Here is a 17,414-nt window from a genome sequence, read left to right as displayed (position 1 = left end):
CTGACTAAGCGGAAGTGACGGGGATGGAGGCCGTTACCAAGGGTTAGCGGCGAGAAGGCATCCCGGAAACGAGCATGACTGGAAGCTCCATCGACCAAGCGTACTGAAGACGACCTCACCCGCCTCAACACTCATTCATGACAATCCGAACGCTCGTTAGCCAAAAACTATGATTCTATTGCATGCGGACGACCGCAAAAGCATCGACAAAGGGACAGACATCGTCGACGGTTCGACCATTCGAATCCCAGAACATGCCTTGGGTCCACCTCGCTCACGAAACTCGGACGTATCCTCGTTACCCGACTACGATACCTCTGAGAAAGAGCATCGAACCCTGGCTCAGCAACCAGACACACAAGCTCAGAAGCAGAAATCACGGTTTTACCTCAATGCAAGATTCTGGAAAATATCCTCATATGTCATGGCCGTATATGTGGTCCTGTCACTGGCCATAGCAATCCCCCTTGTCCTCAAATTTGTAGGTAGCCCTCCTCTGACCAGAATCTTGCTCCTGACCCATCCTATCTAGAAACGAAACCACGAATCGCTCTGGGCTTTCGTCACTGATGAATGGTCCTCATCGTCCTGCCACGGTCCAGGCCTCGACTACAATGCCAAATGGAACACGAGCGCAGTGTCAAATTCCACTTTTCTATGGGGGTGGCAGGATGTCGACCACGGCCTCTGCGACGAATTCTCATCCGTCGAATATGAGGGAACCTTGGCAGATGTGGTTCCCTCACCGCTCACAGCCTCCATCATTCGGTGCGTTTTCCCACTCCTGTCCATCCCTCCCTCAGACTGACGGCGACTTCAGAGCCGGCTATGTTCTGCAAGATGAACCCCACCAACTCGTCGCCATCCGTTCCAATTTCACCCAGGACGGCACTTTCCCCGGCAATCTCATACAAGGCATCCTATCCGTCGACGTTAACCCGGATGAGCTGCAGCATAACATCATTTTCAACGTCACCGTCAATGCAAGCAATCAACGCACCCGCTCGAATACACGCATTTGCTTCAGGAAAGAGGGAAGGAACAGAGGGCTCTCCATCTACGTGCGTTGCATTCCTTGTCGGTGTCCTTTTGTGTCCTGACCACACCCACAGCCACCCAAATCCGTGAACGAGACTGATTCCATCACCGTCGCCATCCAAGTTTTACTCCCGCAGGCGTCTACCATCGACGACTTTGTGACATACCTACCGTCACTCAGTCAACACTTTGGCGACCTTTCTGCAGTGAAATTGGGTCATGTTGGCATTGAAGGAGCTGCAGCACCTCTTATGTTCGAAGTGCGTTATCTTATCTGTGACCCAGCAGCTCGGTGCCTTATTCTGATACGCGGTCTCAGTTCCTTCAAGCTTCACAAATCTCGATCAAGAATATCTTAGCGCCCGTGAGCGGTACCCTGGCGAGTACAGAACTGATCATGTTCGACGTTCTACAGGGGTAATGTTTATCTCACCTCCCAGTGCTTTCCGGCGTCTGACATACGTTGGTGCGCAGAGAAATCCGAACAGACATCTCACTGCTGCAAGATCCTCTGTCTGACAAATATACTCTACTCTCGATAGAAGCTGGCAACACGTGAGTGCGCACGCTCGTTCTCTAATTTGTTAGCTCAAACATCTTCCGTCTAGCCCAATCGACGCAACTGTGGCACTAGGGCACTTTGAGACCTCAGAGGCGAAGGTAAACACACCATATTTCGTCACCCAGGTCAAAAGTTACAACGGAAAGGTCAATCTTGACTTTGCCCACGATTACGAACCTCCAACAATTGCGACCTTGCGCTTGGATGTTCAGAATGCCTTGGCAGAAACAAATGTCCGCCTTGACCCGGGATTCCAAGGGGAATTCCTTGTTCAAACCCGGTTAGCCCAGGTCAACGTTACGGATGGCGTGCAACGGCAAGAAATCAGTGGCAATAACACCACTTCAGTACCGCTCTCGCATACGAACGTGAGCGATGCCGTGGAAGAAGGACGCATCACAACGTATGATGACTTGCGGACGGACAGAGCGGTTGGTTGGGTCGGCTGGTCCGCCCGTCCGAAGTCTGATTTTGAAAGGCTGAAGCAGGGACGTGTTTCCCTCCGATCATCTATGGGACCAATCAACTTGGACCTTGTATAATACAGTACTCACTCACTTCGTTCGCACACACTCACAAGCATAATTACCCATGTAGACTACAAGTACATAACTTATGATACCCTGCGCATTTACCTCTAATTTTGCTTAGATTCAAGGGCACCAGAAAGTCACTTGGCTTGATTGAGTTTGGTTTCCTCGATATCGAGAGCGGAGGTCTAAAGTGGACGCCAAGACATGTCGTCAAACCGCCGCAGGTTTGCGTTTCTCACTTCCCTCGACAGCTTTCCCGACTGTCACATTGGCGGACCAGTGCTGCGAACCCATATCATTCCCCTTGGCCCTCTTTTCCCTCCGTCAATCAGAGGCTTTAGTTCACTCATCGGAGGTTGTATTCTATTCAAAAGGGTCTAATCCAGTTCTAATGGACTACTCAGGTGATCTTTGCGCGTATTGCGTGATCATGAACCATCCATGAGCAAGCTCCCTCTGAGGAGCGACTATTAGAGCGAGCAAAATTTGAGGCAAAAATGCACCAACCCTCTCCTCCTTCTTCATCTTTTCTCTCTCGCAAAAAGCTTCGAAAAGCCTCTCAAGATGGTTAACACTCCTCATGGTGGTGTCCTCAAGGTACGGACGCGCGAGGTGCTTGTGCCGATCAAGAATTGTATTGACCCTCCTTCCTTAATTAACAGGACCTTGTTGCGCGAGACGAACCCATTTCTGCGCAATTGAGAGCAGAAGCTGATACCCTCCAAAGTATCACCTTGACCGAGGTGTGTATCATATAAAAGTGCATCTCAGCGAGCCTCCAGGCTTAATAGCTTCTCAGCGTCAACTTTGCGACCTCGAACTCATCACCAATGGTGGATTCAGCCCTCTTGAAGGCTTTTTGAACGAGAAGGATTACACCAGGTGCGTTTTCTAGTCCGTTCCTTGTCAAGGACTTCATGCTAAATTCCTTCTTTTAGCGTCGTTGAGAACTTGAGGTTGGCCGATGGCACTCTTTTCCCAATTCCCGTCAACCTCGACGTGTCCAAGGAGGACATTGAGGCCTTGAACATCGTCCCTGGTGCCCGAATTGCTCTCCGAGATCCTCGAGATGACCAGGCTCTCGCTATCATCACTGGTTCGTACTCTTATCCAAAGTTTACTCGCCCTGCCTCTTATTCCAAATCCCGACAGTCGAGGATGTCTACAAGCCCGACCAGGTCAACGAGGCCATCAAGGTCTTTGGTGACGACGATCCTGCTCACCCCGCCGTTGCCTACCTGCGCAACCGTGTCAAGGAGTTCTATGTCGGCGGCAAGCTCCAAGCCATCCAAGCCCCGACCCACTTCGACTATGTCGCCCTCCGCTACACCCCCGCCGAATTGCGATCCCACTTCAAGAAGCTCGCCTGGAGGAAGGTCGTCGCTTTCCAGACTCGCAACCCCATGCACCGTGCCCACCGTGAACTCACTGTCCGTGCTGCCCGCCAGCGTCAAGCCAACGTCTTGATCCACCCCGTCGTCGGTCTCACCAAGCCGGGCGATGTCGACCACTATACCCGTGTCCGTGTCTACGAGGCTATCATGAAGAAATACCCCAACGGCCTCGGCCACCTCGCCCTCCTCCCCCTCGCCATGCGCATGGCTGGTCCCCGTGAAGCCGTCTGGCACTCGATCATCCGCAAAAACTACGGTGCTTCCCACTTCATCGTTGGCCGTGACCACGCTGGTCCTGGCAAGAACTCCAAGGGCGTCGACTTCTATGGTCCTTATGATGCTCAAGAGCTCGTGTCCAAGTACCGCGAGGAACTCAACATCGAGATGGTCCCCTTCCAGCAGATGACCTACCTCCCCGCCACCGACGAGTACCAGCCCGTCGACGAGGTCCCCAAGGGTGTTCAGACCCTCGACATCTCCGGTACTGAGCTCCGAAGGCGTCTCAAGACTGGTGCTCCCATTCCCGACTGGTTCTCTTATGAGTGGGTATTTCTTTTAACGGAACCTCGGAATGAATCTAACTAACAAATCTACAGGGAAGTCGTAAAGGTCCTACGAGAGAGCTACCCCCCACGAAACAAGCAAGGTTTCGTCCTCCTCCTCACCGGTCTCCACAACTCTGGCAAAGACATCATCGCCCGAGCTCTGCAGACCACCCTCCACCAACAGGGCGGCCGAAGCGTCTCCCTCCTCCTCGGCGAAACCGTCCGACAGGAACTCTCGTCCGAACTCGGATACTCGGCTGAAGACCGACACACCAACCTCCAGCGTATCGCTTTCGTCGCCTCTGAGCTCACCCGCGCTGGTGCAGCCGTCATCGCTACCCCTACCGCTCCCTACGAGCGATCCCGACAGGCCGCCAAGAACACCATCTTGCAGAATGGTGGACCCGGTGCCAACTTCTTCCTCGTTCACGTCAACACCCCTCTGGAGTACGCTGAGAAGACTGACCGAAGGGGTCTGTATGCCAAGGCACGCAGGGGAGAGATCAAGGGCTTCACTGGCGTCGATGACGTCTACGAGACTCCTTCCAAGGCTGACTTGACTGTCGATGTCTCCACTCAGACTATCCCTGAGATCGTCCACAGCATCGTCCTCCTTTTGGAGACCAACGGTTTGCTGTAATTCGGCGACACCTCTCTTCATTCATTGCATTTGGGGTAGTTGTTATTTGGATGGACTGGAAGTATAAACTATTGCACGTGTAAAAGTATTCTGTATCATAGACCGCTAGATTCCCCAAAAATACCATTCGCTATGACTGGTCTCAAATATCCCCGATCCCCATGACGAACTAAACGAACGTGAATTGAATGAAAGGAAAGGTCCGTGTAGTCGAATAAATAACGATAAATGAATGTGTAGTAGCGGTGTGCTAAAAATCGTCGTAGATAGTCGCTCCTGGTCCATTTTCCTTTCCTGACGTTCGGAAAATGACACTGACCGCACGAACAAACCTCCAGAACCACCGAACAAAGACGTTGATGCAGTCCACCGTACTGATTTTGCAGAGGTGGAACCATGATCTCAACTCTTCTGCCAGCTGGTCGATGAAACTGATGGGTACCATCGCACCGACTTGAGGAGATGGTTTTGGCTATTGTGAACAAAGCAATACATCCTTCAGTGGTCCATTCAGAAAAGGCTAAAGTTCGTCGCGCACTAATGCTGTTGCTGTACTTTCAGCTTTGGATGCTAATGATTGAGTTTCGTCGGCATCCAGCTCTTTCCACATCTTTCTGAAGTCGTCAACTGCTTTCAAGCTCTCGCTGAAGCGGAACAATGTGTTCATCAACGCCACTATTTCAGTGCGCTGGAGCACGTGGGACTGGGGGCTGGGGGAACAGGGTCAGCCACGAGCGGTGCCAAACGATTGTGGGTGAAGCTTACCTGAGGGCGGTTTCATCGAGCTCGAAGAGGACCTTGAGGGCGGTAGCGACACCCATCGTTTGGATTTTACCCCACAAACGACATTTATCGCATCCGACACAATCCATGATTCGGGTGACATTGCGGAAATGCGTCTTGAATTCCTCCTTCAAGATCTAATACGGGGATTAGACAGTGTTTGGGCAGAACAAGCCTAGAACGTACATTGGCGTTCTCCCCGCGGAACAAGACGCCCTCATCGAATTTACCCGCTACTTTGGCAATATCCGTGATCTTGCCGAGATACTCATGGGTACTTGCATCGTCGATTTGACTTCCGGTAGAACAATAGTCATAGCTCTCCAAGTATGGGGCCAACCGCGAAACGGCGCGCAGCATTAGAATTGTGTCGAAGTAGATGTATTTCAGCCGTTCTGGATGCGACGCGACGCGGTCGATGAAGCATTGCAGGTTAGGTCCCTATGCAGTCGGTTAGTAATGAACTCGGGCGAACCGATAAGTAAAACACACCCATTCTCCGGTTGTCTGATTAAGCCATTCATGGCAGATATGGATAGAAATAGATGTGTGTAATCCTGTCCCGTTGGTGTAAGTGGAACTGACAAGAACGAAGGAAATGGGCATGATGCGCACCTGAAATAACCTTATAGTAGACCCTCTTCTCTAAGCAATGACCATCTGACTCTTGTCCGTCCATATGTAGAGGTTCTATCATCGTGTCCGGTAACGACACTGGAGCAGGGGATTTCCCTGTCATTAGATTGAGCTCTGACAGGCCGAAACAGTTCTCTTCGTAGATGGCGCGCCATACGCGTCGCGCATCTTGTCCTGAGTAGCCAGTGTAACGTTCAGGGACGAGCTGAAGGTCATAGTAGTCTCCCTCTACAGTCAAAGCCCGTCAGCTGGGTTTGGGCCGTGGAGCAGTCAGTGGACAACGTACCGGTGTGGTCGTCGAGGAAACAGAAATCGGACTCGCGATAGTAGCAACCGGGAAGTTGATGTTTCTGCGTGATGATGTGAGTTTCAGCCAATGTACAATGGTGCGGAGTACTTACTATGTCCCGAGATGATGGGTCGACCTCGCTCAGAGCCTTTGCCCGCCATTTCTCCGGAATTTCGCTCTAGACCGAAAGTTCTAGACAAATAGAGAATACGAAGACGTGGGGGACGTACCTCGTCCACTGTTGTAATTTGGCATCCCGCGTTTGAGCACGAACCATAGTCGTCCCAGAACGGACACTCTCGGTAGAGATCAGCCTAGGGTTGACCGTTAGCTTGATGCATTCCAAAGGTAAGAAACCCCTTACGCGGAAGTACCGGAAGAACGGCGTCTTCACCAAGTCCGAAAGGTTGCTGAATAGTTCATCGTTGAGACTCTCGATTGTCTCATAATCGCAAAGAGTAGTTTCGATGGGTCCAGTTAACTAGGCATCAATCAGGGATCAATAATGACGCTCGTGCGGCTGCACGGAAGGAAATGCATACCACTGGCTTTTCACATTTGCTCTTTGCAGGCTCATGTTCCAATACGCTCTGCACCTGACCCTTCCTGAGCAACGTCTCCGCCAAAAATGTGTCTTTCCCGTAGACCGAAGTTGCCGACCATCCGAACAGGTGCAGTACGAAGGCGAATTGGAACGCCCGGCACATTGAGGGCTTCATAGCGCTGGTCGTTGGAGCGCTGTAGGCTGAGTTAAGAGAACCAGGGGATCTGGTTGGCGAGAACGATATGGTGGTCTGGTTTAAAGTGATTTGGACCCAAAGTTCCACGTCGGTGCATCGTTAACCAAGGCAGTATGCGTTAATAATTCCCACGCGGCCGGCAGTCTCGTCTAATCCAGTCTCGGAGCCTATTCGCGTCTTCATCACCCTACGCGTCGTCCAGCGTCCTTGTCGCAGTTCTACCGTCTCTACACTCCAGACAGCGTCTGGGGAGCTCTATGCGCGCATAGCCGGTGTAAAACGACGACTGCTACCCCTTAAAACGCTTTTGAAATCCCTGCGATCGTCTAAGCCTGCAAGAGGCACAGAAAAGACCTCTATCAAAGTCTAATGCCCAGGTGACCTCGAAGAATCCGGCCCAAACTCTTGGTAGCTCCTAACATGGTACACATCTCGTCTGGAAATGTGGGGAGTTGTGAGGGGCAGGCTCCCCTTGGGTTTTCTTAGTGCGGCCTAAAACTTGCCCTTCTGGTCTTCGTTCTCAGGGATGTAGGCCTATTCGAAGCGAGCTCGATGACGGCCTGCTGCACTGTCAAATTCTGCACGTTAAAATGTGCCAGACGTCGCAATTCTGCGGGGAAATTTCCTGCTTATCTTCGAACATGCCAACGTCTTGCGTGTGTCTTGCATGGAGGAGGTTGGAACACGTATATCGGTGCCAGTCAGGTAGGCGCCAGCTGATATCATCTCGTATTGAAATGGACAGATAAAGGGGCTCGTGGTCACGTACTACCTTTCGTATACCTGAATTAGGTGAGAATAGCTGCTTCCTAGGGCCGAATGTGACATTGACAACTCTTTTCCCTGCCATCGACTCTAGTCGCTCGTCTCTGCTATTTAATGCCACCTTCCCTGCCAGCCCCACCGCAAAATGGCCACCAGCATGCTGCCAGAGTACCCATTACCTGCAGGTGATCCTCCAGCGTACACCAGCAGTCCTTTAGCGGACGAGAGGACAGTTGCGCACAATCCGCGTCCTGGCTCAAGTCGCAATCAAACAGGACAATACGTAAAAACCTGGAAACAAGCGACGCTTATACTGAAAGACCAAGACGAAAATGCTCGATTTCCGGTGTATTCGCGTGGAGGCCTCGTGGACGGGGAGATTGGTTTGACTTGTCCTGAAGGTATCATTGAAGTTAGCGCTAAGGTACGCCGCTTCCCACTTGAGCATTACTTTAGCCGTTGACCGCGACTATATCGCCCAGTTATTTGGTCAGATGAGCGTGATGGCAGCTGACTGTGGCTCAACGGGCGCTGTCGTCGTGTGTGATAGTCGCGTTCTTTGGACGCAGGAGGATCCCAAAGACCGGTGTCCATCCATCCTTCCGTTCGCAATACGATTCCCATACACGTTCACGGATCCTAACGGCAAGACTTGCAAACTACCGCCTTCGTTTGAAACACACTACATGGGAATCCCCGCCTTGTTCGCAAAGGTCGTCTATACCCTGACTATCTCGATAACGAAAACGAGGCGCTATGCGCTGGCCTCATGGACAAGTTCCAGAATGTAAGTGCATCTATCGTCAAACACGAACTGCCTTGAGTCAAAGTTTGCTAACACCCTGTTTATTCAAGGTTTACGGCGGTGCTTGACTATCGGCCTCGCACCCGTCCGCAACGCCCTATCGTAATGGTCGACTCTATTTTTGACTCGATAAAGCCCATACCGGAGGAATGGCAGCAACATATTTTGACAATGGAACCGCGGTCAGACTCAGGGCCAGGGGCAAACGCTGGAGGGATCGAGTGTCATGTAAGCCTCAAAACCTTTGGCAATCTTCCAAACATTAGTGTTAACTATAGGATCAGTTCCTTATTCCTTCAGTGCAGATTTATTCGATAACGGACAGCATACCTTTTCACCTCCAGTTGTGTGGTTCTCGGGAATCATTGAATGAGCTTCTACCCCCTAACAGTTCCCTCCTGGACCCCAGGCTAGCTGGCGATAGTAAGAGAAAGGAATCCCTCGATTTGAGCCCGACTGGGCCCCACCCCATTCGGGTCTACCTCGCTCGGCAAATTCATGTCGAAGTGAATGGAAGGAAGCGGTATCGGACGTATACGGTTGGAACATCACAGATGTGGCCAGTACCGCCTGTAATCACACGGGACGGAGTCGAACACTCGAACGTCGGAAACGAAGTCTCTTTGGATTGGCAGGGAGAGCTGAAGTGTCGGACTGAGGCTATGACTGCGAGCTTCTATGCAGGTCTTTTGATGGTCAAGGTGAGAGGGATTGTTTCATCGTGACATTAGACACCCTGACCCTGTGAGTGTAGGACTTCATCGTGGTCGGTTTGGCCCCCTATAACATACGTTCATCATTCCTTTTGCCCGTTCAACTTGCATATCCCGTCAGATTGGTGACGGATTCGTGGGTAGATCAAGAGGTGGTGCATCCTCAGGACCTGTGAAGAAGCAGGAGGGGTGACGGATTCCCATGTCGAAGAAGGTCGCTGCCATGATTGTGTCTCTCAACGAAGGGCTCGGAGAGGGATGGACAGATGGGAAAGATTTATGTACTTGTGTTCACGAATTTTGTATCGTATCGAGGGATGACATGTAATATTTATGTACATTTTAACCAAATTGGAAGAGACTAGAAACAAGGAGATTCGTCGGACTGCGGTGATTGGGGGGTATTGTTTACGGCAGCATTCATTTTGGTCATCAGTGGGCAAGATCCAGGGCTATTCGACCACAAGGGGAAGGGAACGGGATACGCGACGGCGATTTGGATATAAGAACCAATTACAGGAGGATTCTGTCGCTTTATGCCGCATGCACGTTTGTACAGTGAGAAGAAATTTTCAATAGCAAGTCCTATAAAATCGGGTAGGTTATATCCTTGGTCGCCCAGTACAGTTTCGCCGCTCTCCCCAACCGCCGTCGACCACCGCCGTCATCGTCCAGACCTTTCCGCGCGTCGTTCATCCTGGCTCTGCGAACCAATCAGCGAAGAGCCTGAGAACACCCGACGTCATCACAAACGACCCCCTCAACGGACAAATTCTGCGCCGCAACTTCTTATTTCCACAACAACAACAACCCCAATACATATTCATCACTTGGAGTCCGTCGCCCCATTTCTTATCTCTCCACCATCGTCCTCTAACCTCTCCTCATCATCCAGCACAATGTCGGCCTCCCTTATGCCCCGCAGCGACTCCTTCAATGCCCGTGTTCGAGGCACAAGTCACATCGACTTCAAGACCGCCACCACCGGTGTCGCAGCGAAGTCGATGAGGAACGAGATCAGCCGTCTCGTGTCCACCGTCGAGGATCCTGCAACCAAGAAGGTCGGTCCTCGTCGTCTGCCGCATCGATGGACATATCGGATAACCTCGGAACCCCATCTAGGCTTTCGACACTGAGATGCAGTCGTTCTTCTACCTCTTCACGCGATACCTCTCCGAACGCGCAAAGAGCGTCGAGCTGTGAGTCGATATCGTGCATCGCACCCTGATTCCTCGCTGACGATCCTCGCTAACAGTGATTGGGACCGCATCAAGTCCCCCGCTGCTGATCAGATCATCCCCTACTCTGACCTGCCATCGCCCTCAGACACCAAGAACCTCGACAAACTCGCTGTTCTCAAGGTCAATGGTGGTCTCGGAACTTCCATGGGCATGACCGGTGCGAAGAGTGCTCTCGAGGTCAAGGACGACATGACCTTCCTCGACTTGACTGTCCGACAGATCGAGCATCTCAACACCACCAACCGCGTCGATGTCCCCCTCATTCTCATGACTTCATTCAACACTCACGAGGACACCCTCCGCATTATCAAGAAGTACGCTAACCAGCAGCTTCGCATTACTACCTTCAACCAATCTCGATACCCCCGAATCTACAAAGAGAGTTTGCTTCCTTGCCCCAAACGTGCTGATGACGACAAGAGCCACTGGTACCCACCCGGCCACGGTGACTTGTACAACGCTCTCTTGCACTCTGGTGTCCTCGATCAGCTGCTTGCCGAGGGCAAGGAGTACCTCTTCGTTTCCAACTCAGACAACTTGGGCGCCGTGTATGTTCTATCTCGGTTCTTCCGTTCATCGCCCGTCGGCTGACCGTCACTCCAGCGTTGACGAGAAGATCCTGCAACACATGATTGATACAAAGGCGGAGTTCTTGATGGAAGTCACCGACAAGACCAAAGCCGACGTTAAGGTATGCTCCCCCATCTGATCCTACCGCCGGGTACCATATGCTGAACGTTCTTTCTAGGGTGGAACCCTCATCGGTTCGTCGTATCCAAGCTACCTGCATCAACAATATATTCATGCGTTTCTATAGATTATGAAGGCTCTATTCGGTTGCTCGAAATTGCCCAAGTTCCTTCCGAGCACGTCGAGGACTTCAAGTCTGGTATGTTTCCCTCTTGGCTGTCCCGATTTGGGAACTCGATTACTGATTTTTGCCAGTTCGCAAGTTCAAGATCTTCAACACCAACAACTTGTGGATCAACTTGAAGGGTATGTTGTTTCTGTGTGTTAGACCATCTTCCAGCACTAACATGGCTCATCAGCCCTCAAGCGGGTCATGGAGAACGAAGGCCTTGAGCTTGACATTATTGTTAACCCCAAGATCACTGACGAGGGTCATGCCGTCATTCAACTTGAGACTGCTGCCGGCGCCGCCATCAAGCACTTCAAGAATGCTCATGGTGTCAATGTTCCTCGAAGCCGCTTCTTGCCGGTGAAGAGTTGCTCTGACTTGCTCCTCATCAAGAGCGACATCTATTCTCTCCAACATGGACAACTCGTCATCAACCCTCAAAGGATGTTCGAGACCACCCCCGTCATCAAGCTCGGTGACCACTTCAAGAAGATCCAACAATTCCAGAAGAGATTCAAGAAGATTCCCAAGATCTTGGAGCTTGACCACTTGACTGTGACTGGCGATGTCTACTTTGGCCGTAACGTCACTCTTCGTGGTACCGTCATTGGTGAGTTATCAAAGACCCTGTGAATTTGACAAAACTTAGCTCGATGTCTGTAGTCGTCGCCAACGAGGGTCAGCGAATCGACATTCCTGACGGCTGCGTCTTGGAGAACAGACTGCTCTCTGGTAACCTCAACATGATTGTAGGTTCTTCCACCCACATCTCATGGCAAGGAAAACTAACCCGTGTCTTTCAGGAACTCTAAATGGCCTTCCACACCACCAGATTAAAGACGCGAAGCAATGGACGTTCTACATCTACTTACCACCCTTTTTCCATATAATCTCCACCTACGTTCCAAACCCTTTCTCCTGGCGATGATGCTATGTTCGCCCCCTTTTTCGTTCTCAATACGCGGTTTTAGTATACGGTTTTTGGCGCGTCGAATTTGTACGAGTACTTTCAAGGACTTTCGGTTACCCCTATACATAGACAGAATTTGATCATTTGGATTACGTTGACACCACCCTCTGAAAGGGGTTTGTTGTGTTCATTGTTGGCAGAATCTTTCATCGGGACTTCAACGTTTCAACTTCGAGCTTCTAGGTCCGTCGGCCGTTTTGGACGCTTCAGGGAAGAACTCTCTTGCATTTCACAGCGTCTTGCGGTGATTGTTTCCCGGTGACGAACGTTTGTCCGGTGAACGACCTCCACGGTTTGAACTTCGACCGACGGCATGAGTTCAGGAGTAACTCAAACGATTGAATCTCTCATTGGGCCGCCGTCTGAACCTATCTCCGTCTCAGAATTCCTGACTTCTGATGAACATGCTCGGAACCGACAAGCTGTAGCGGCGACCACGCAAATCTGGAACGGGCTGTCTGAGGAGGAGCGCCAGCAGATCGAGAGAGATTGCAGGTACGCGTTTTCCACCAGTCCCCCGTCGTAATCACTCCTTGGAAGTTAAAACTCGAAACTCAAGTATGCAAGTTGACTAGTGTCGATGACCTCAAGGAAAATCTGGAACGAACATGGGACGACCCAACGTTGTCGACCTATATCCTGAAAGAACATGAGTCGTCTGCGAACGCGCTGTATCAGGCAAATCCGAAGGGCAGGGTTAGGTCAAGCCGGAAGTCGTATCTACCTGATCCTGAAGATTTGCCTACTGAAGTGCTGAATCTCCAGAAGGAGTTCGACAAAGTTCCGTTGGAAAGTTGGAAGTGAGTGACATGGGCAAGGTGGGAAGTTTAGGAAAATCTGACGTCTCTTGCCCTTTGAAGAACAAATCTGGAGACTTCGTTGTTCGTGAGGCCTCCCCGGAACGCAGACTATAATACCCTCGAGAGTGTGGTGAGAACATGCGCCATTCAACCTTCACTTCGTGGTACGGCCGCTCAGACACGTTCTTGTGCAGAAATCCTCCTTTCGTGAAGTTCTGGGAGCAGAGAAAGAACACCAAGCTGTTCTGACTGCTTCGATCTATAGCAAGGTTCCTTGGGGACCCAGCTATGTGACCCGGATATGTCAACATGCGTACTTGTCTTGCCAGACCCTTCAGGATGTCTGTGATGCTTTACCGTGCGTGTACAAGGTCGCCACAGGAGGCGGAGAAGAAGATTGGGGTTCGGGAGAAGCTGGTGTGAGGCCTGGGTGTGTGATTTGTGTAGAGGGTGTGCTTTATAGTGAGAGAATTGCGAGCGGGGGCGTTGATTATGCTGAGTTGGTTCTGAGTTTTCTCTGAGGAGGATGAGAATACTGATTCACTGGGTTTTCTTAGCCGGGTTATGTCTTTGCGAGAAGCGAGGAAAACTCCTGAAGCTGGGAATACTCTAACCAAGAGCTTGGAAACGATGGACAGAGTCAAACTGTCTTCTTTAACAGTCTGCCTGCACAAACCGTACACCATCCTCCATTCGGGGAATTGCGAGCATTTCCTAGTGTTTGAACAAATCCGGTACGAACGTTTCCTTTCCTCCATTCTATCTATCTCCCTCAAACTTCTACTTGAAGACTCCGACATCCGTCCGATCCCGTTTCAGGTTATCCACAAGTGCTACAAGTTACACCAGCCCTTCCGGCTTTGTGTCGTGCGTGCCATAAAGTGCCTGCGGTTTTGTCCGTTGTGGGAGATCTGAGGTTGGGTGAGAGTCCGTGCTTGCTGTGTGAGCCTTGCTGGGATGCTATGGGCCCACCTGCTCCCATGGCAGGCGCAGAAGGCTCGAAGGTGAATGTCGTTTCTATACCGTTTCTTCCTGCTGTTATGTAGGTTGTGGTTATGTAGGTTGTGGTTGCCAGAAGGTCTCCGATATTTCGTTTTCTCCTGCCTGGACAATACATATCCCAGTCCATATGCCCTTGCATTTGCGTTCTATCCCTGAATACATTGTGGTTCGCGTTCGGCGTCCCTTACAGGACGAGTCCGATCATCCCATCAAAACTGAGGACATCCAGTCCGGAATGGCTTGAGCATGTCATGTCTTTACCATCGTCAAGCTCGACCGCTAAGCTCATCGAATCTCTCGAGCAATACGACGATGTGACAGCTTGGATAAATGATTCGCTAAACGCGCAAGAAAATGTCGACAACCTGAACACGCCGAGCAATGCAGACCTCACCAAGCTCGACCAATACATCACCCAGTTGGTATCGACTCTCGACATCGCTTGTGAAGACACGTCGGCCCAGCTGGAACGGATTATCGACGATGTTTCGCGTGGAATTCCTCGACTCGCGTACGATGTTCACTTCATGAAGGATGGGGCCTTATCGCTGCAATCCTCATTGGTCGAAGTGTTGAAGAAATCGAAGGATGTCGTTCCTCCAGACACAAGTGCCGCATTGGACAACTTACACCAGTTGGATACCATCAAGAACCGTATGGAATCTGCGAGGGAGGTCCTGCAGGAAGCTGAAAGCTGGAGCACGCTGGAGATGGAGGTCACCACGCTCATCGGGGAACGCAGCTACGCCAAAGCTGCAGAGCGACTTTCAGAAGCGAGCAAGAGTATGGTTGTGTTCCAAAACACCCCAGAATACGATCCTCGACGCGCCCTCATGGTCAACCTCCAGAACCAGCTGGAGGCGTCGCTGAGCTCTGCCTTGGTTGCTGCCATCAACTCGCAGGATGTCGCCGCCTGCAAAGACTATTTCTCCATCTTCTCCGTCATCCAACGCGAATCAGAATTCAGGAACTACTACAACGCAGCAAGAAGAACGACCATCGTCACTTTGTGGCAGAATGCGAATCTTTCCGACAGCGATAATAATGACAAGTCCGCGACTGGGCCTCGGCAATCGTTTGCGGAATTTCTGCCCAAGTTCTACTCGTCGTTCCTCGCGTTGTTGAACGCTGAGCGCAACCCCATATCGTCCATCTTCCCCGATCCACCAGCCACCCTCGCACATTTCCTCTCATCGACTATGTCGGCCCTCCAACCCACCTTCTCTCACCGACTCTCCTCGTTTACCAACTATCATGGGGAGGCGTGCCTCTCGCAATTGGTGACGGTCCTCAAGGCCACTGAAGACTTTGCCACAGGAGTGTGGAAAGTTATGGAGAAGCTTCAGGACAGTGACACTGCGAGACCGAAGCAGCTCAGTCCTTCAGAACGGCCATCTGGCCACCGACGGCGGTCCAGTCGTATGTCCATCTCTTGGCGTCCCGGTCAACCACGCCCTGCATCACTTACCCTTGGGGGAGGCTCAAGTACATCGGAGAGCACAGAATGGGATCAGGAGCTGTTCCAACCCTTCTTGGACCTCCAGGTTGACTACTCGTCCCTTGAGCGCAGGTTCCTGGACCACTCGCTCCTCGAGATCATCTCCTCTGATACGAGGGATAACATCCAGGACTTGGAGCGTGCAAGGTTGTTCAGGGAGAGGGCGGTGGATATTGTCGGAATTGCCGAAGGGAGCATGGTGCGATGTAAATCATTCACGCATGGATACGGTTCGGCGGGCCTGGTCCAAGCGCTGGATGGTTTCTTTGCCTCCTTCGTGGACAGTTGGACGGCAGAGTTGGGGAGCCAACCGTCGAGCTCCCAAAACTATGCACCATCGTCCTCGGAGCTGGATCTGGCCGATCTTGACTACTCTGCAAAAGATTGGTCCGCCATCCAGCTCATGCTACACATGTTAGGCTCAGCGAGAACGGTATCGGATCGCGTTACCACCTTCGAAACGAAACTGAGGTCGTTCTTAACCCAAATTTCATCACATTTCCGAATGGCACAGGCAGACCCTCAGAACTTCACGATCGCGGCGACGAAGGGCGAAACACAGCTACTCGAGCAGTCAACACTTAATTCAGCAGAGCTGTTCTCTCTCCTTTCGAGTGTGGACGAAACACACCCACCTACCACGGCCTTGATTACTCCGCACTCGAGCTCCTTCCGCCAGTCAACATTCCAACAACCGCCTACACCAGAGCCTCTCTTGACGGAGACGCGGAGCTCGTTGTCTACCTTTGCCAAGACGTGCCAGGTCTCAATGCAATCGACGATCCTCTCTCCCCTCCGCCTTCACCTCTCTACGTACCCGTCGCTCGCCATATGGTCGTCGAGGGAGGACCCCCAAAGTGCCTTAGCTGCCGACCTCAACATCCCAACCTTCTCGCTCTCCCCCAGTGACTCTATGCAGCGAGTCGCAGAGGGTCTCTTGAACCTGCCTCGTCTCTTTGAGGTGTATGCAGATGATGACGCACTGGGTTTCTCGTTGCAAACTCTCCCCTATGTGGACCCGGAGATGTTGAAAGCTTCAGAACAGCAGCATCCGGAAGCTTCGAGTCAGCCCGGCGGTGGTCACCATCGCCGCACTTCAGTCGCATTCGTCAAGCCAACACCTTTGGACCCCGAGGTCATTTCCTCCGCCTGGCTCATTTCCCTGGGTCACACCTTCGTGGCGCATCTGACCAAAGACGTCCTGCCCTCGATCTCGTCACTGACGTCGGCGGGAGCTGCACAGCTGGCATCGGATTTGGAGTATCTTACGAATATCGTAAGGGCGCTGAACGTGGAGAACGATGTGTTGGAGAAATGGAGAGTTGCGGTGAGCGCTGAGGAGAAGGATGTTAGGAGAGGTATTCAGCAATCTTCTGCTGATGCTATTTTGCTTAGAGTTGCCAAAGCTCGAGGATGGTATTAATGGTACATTGTTAGTGAATACCGTAATGAATCGTACAATTTGGAGGTCTTTTAACAGCTCTCCACCCGCTCCTACCTTGAAACTTCAGAAGCGTATTGTCCAGACGTTCTAAAGCCAGAGCTTTGGAGAAGACATTCACTCAGTTCAAAGACCCATGTGTATCACACTGTCAGATGCA

The 17,414-nt window shown here is 51.6% G+C and overlaps 7 protein-coding genes across 7 annotated transcripts; 6 read left to right on the top strand and 1 right to left on the bottom strand.

Moving 5' to 3' along the window:
* Positions 1-62: 62 nt before the first annotated feature.
* On the top strand, positions 63-2,142 carry CC1G_04538 (hypothetical protein; the record flags this gene model as incomplete). Its single annotated transcript, XM_001830053.2, has 5 exons — positions 63-481; positions 533-768; positions 821-1,061; positions 1,113-1,298; positions 1,627-2,142. The coding sequence occupies exons 1-5, from the start codon at positions 170-172 to the stop codon at positions 2,140-2,142; spliced, it is 1,491 nt and encodes a 496-aa protein (XP_001830105.2). The 5' UTR covers positions 63-169.
* A 503-nt stretch (positions 2,143-2,645) lies between these two features.
* On the top strand, positions 2,646-4,712 carry CC1G_04537 (sulfate adenylyltransferase; the record flags this gene model as incomplete). Its single annotated transcript, XM_001830052.2, has 6 exons — positions 2,646-2,730; positions 2,796-2,876; positions 2,933-3,015; positions 3,072-3,229; positions 3,286-4,069; positions 4,124-4,712. The coding sequence occupies exons 1-6, from the start codon at positions 2,698-2,700 to the stop codon at positions 4,710-4,712; spliced, it is 1,728 nt and encodes a 575-aa protein (XP_001830104.1). The 5' UTR covers positions 2,646-2,697.
* A 49-nt stretch (positions 4,713-4,761) lies between these two features.
* On the bottom strand, positions 4,762-7,210 carry CC1G_04536 (endoplasmic oxidoreductin-1). The gene is made up of 10 exons (XM_001830051.2): positions 6,963-7,210; positions 6,785-6,901; positions 6,651-6,734; positions 6,533-6,598; positions 6,418-6,481; positions 6,111-6,359; positions 5,988-6,052; positions 5,682-5,936; positions 5,478-5,632; positions 4,762-5,422 (listed from the first exon to the last, which is right to left on the bottom strand). Exons 1-10 carry the CDS (start codon positions 7,137-7,139, stop codon positions 5,233-5,235), a joined length of 1,422 nt encoding a protein of 473 aa, XP_001830103.2. The 5' UTR covers positions 7,140-7,210; the 3' UTR covers positions 4,762-5,232.
* Positions 7,211-8,070: 860 nt separating this feature from the next.
* On the top strand, positions 8,071-9,619 carry CC1G_04535 (hypothetical protein; the record flags this gene model as incomplete). Its single annotated transcript, XM_001830050.2, has 5 exons — positions 8,071-8,349; positions 8,408-8,712; positions 8,781-8,958; positions 9,015-9,431; positions 9,485-9,619. 5 exons carry the CDS (start codon positions 8,071-8,073, stop codon positions 9,617-9,619), a joined length of 1,314 nt encoding a protein of 437 aa, XP_001830102.2.
* Positions 9,620-10,311: 692 nt separating this feature from the next.
* On the top strand, positions 10,312-12,610 carry CC1G_04534 (UTP-glucose-1-phosphate uridylyltransferase). Its single transcript, XM_001830049.2, has 10 exons — positions 10,312-10,504; positions 10,566-10,642; positions 10,699-11,232; positions 11,288-11,375; positions 11,433-11,448; positions 11,502-11,573; positions 11,630-11,680; positions 11,734-12,153; positions 12,207-12,292; positions 12,347-12,610. The coding sequence occupies exons 1-10, from the start codon at positions 10,343-10,345 to the stop codon at positions 12,353-12,355; spliced, it is 1,515 nt and encodes a 504-aa protein (XP_001830101.1). The 5' UTR covers positions 10,312-10,342; the 3' UTR covers positions 12,356-12,610.
* Positions 12,611-12,826: 216 nt separating this feature from the next.
* Positions 12,827-13,736, top strand: CC1G_14134 (hypothetical protein; the record flags this gene model as incomplete). Its single annotated transcript, XM_002911555.1, has 5 exons — positions 12,827-13,008; positions 13,089-13,313; positions 13,374-13,443; positions 13,508-13,626; positions 13,685-13,736. The coding sequence occupies 5 exons, from the start codon at positions 12,827-12,829 to the stop codon at positions 13,734-13,736; spliced, it is 648 nt and encodes a 215-aa protein (XP_002911601.1).
* Positions 13,737-14,293: 557 nt separating this feature from the next.
* CC1G_14133 (hypothetical protein) lies at positions 14,294-17,236 on the top strand (the record flags this gene model as incomplete). The annotated part of the gene is made up of 2 exons (XM_002911554.1): positions 14,294-14,355; positions 14,506-17,236. 2 exons carry the CDS (start codon positions 14,294-14,296, stop codon positions 17,234-17,236), a joined length of 2,793 nt encoding a protein of 930 aa, XP_002911600.1.
* Positions 17,237-17,414: the final 178 nt, after the last annotated feature.

The sequence above is a fragment of the Coprinopsis cinerea genome, assembly GCF_000182895.1.
Source record: "Coprinopsis cinerea okayama7#130 chromosome 3 map unlocalized cont3.3, whole genome shotgun sequence".
Taxonomy (NCBI): domain Eukaryota; kingdom Fungi; phylum Basidiomycota; class Agaricomycetes; order Agaricales; family Psathyrellaceae; genus Coprinopsis; species Coprinopsis cinerea.
The sequence above is the reverse complement of the archived record's forward strand: the minus strand, read 5'-3'. Positions and strand labels throughout refer to the sequence as shown.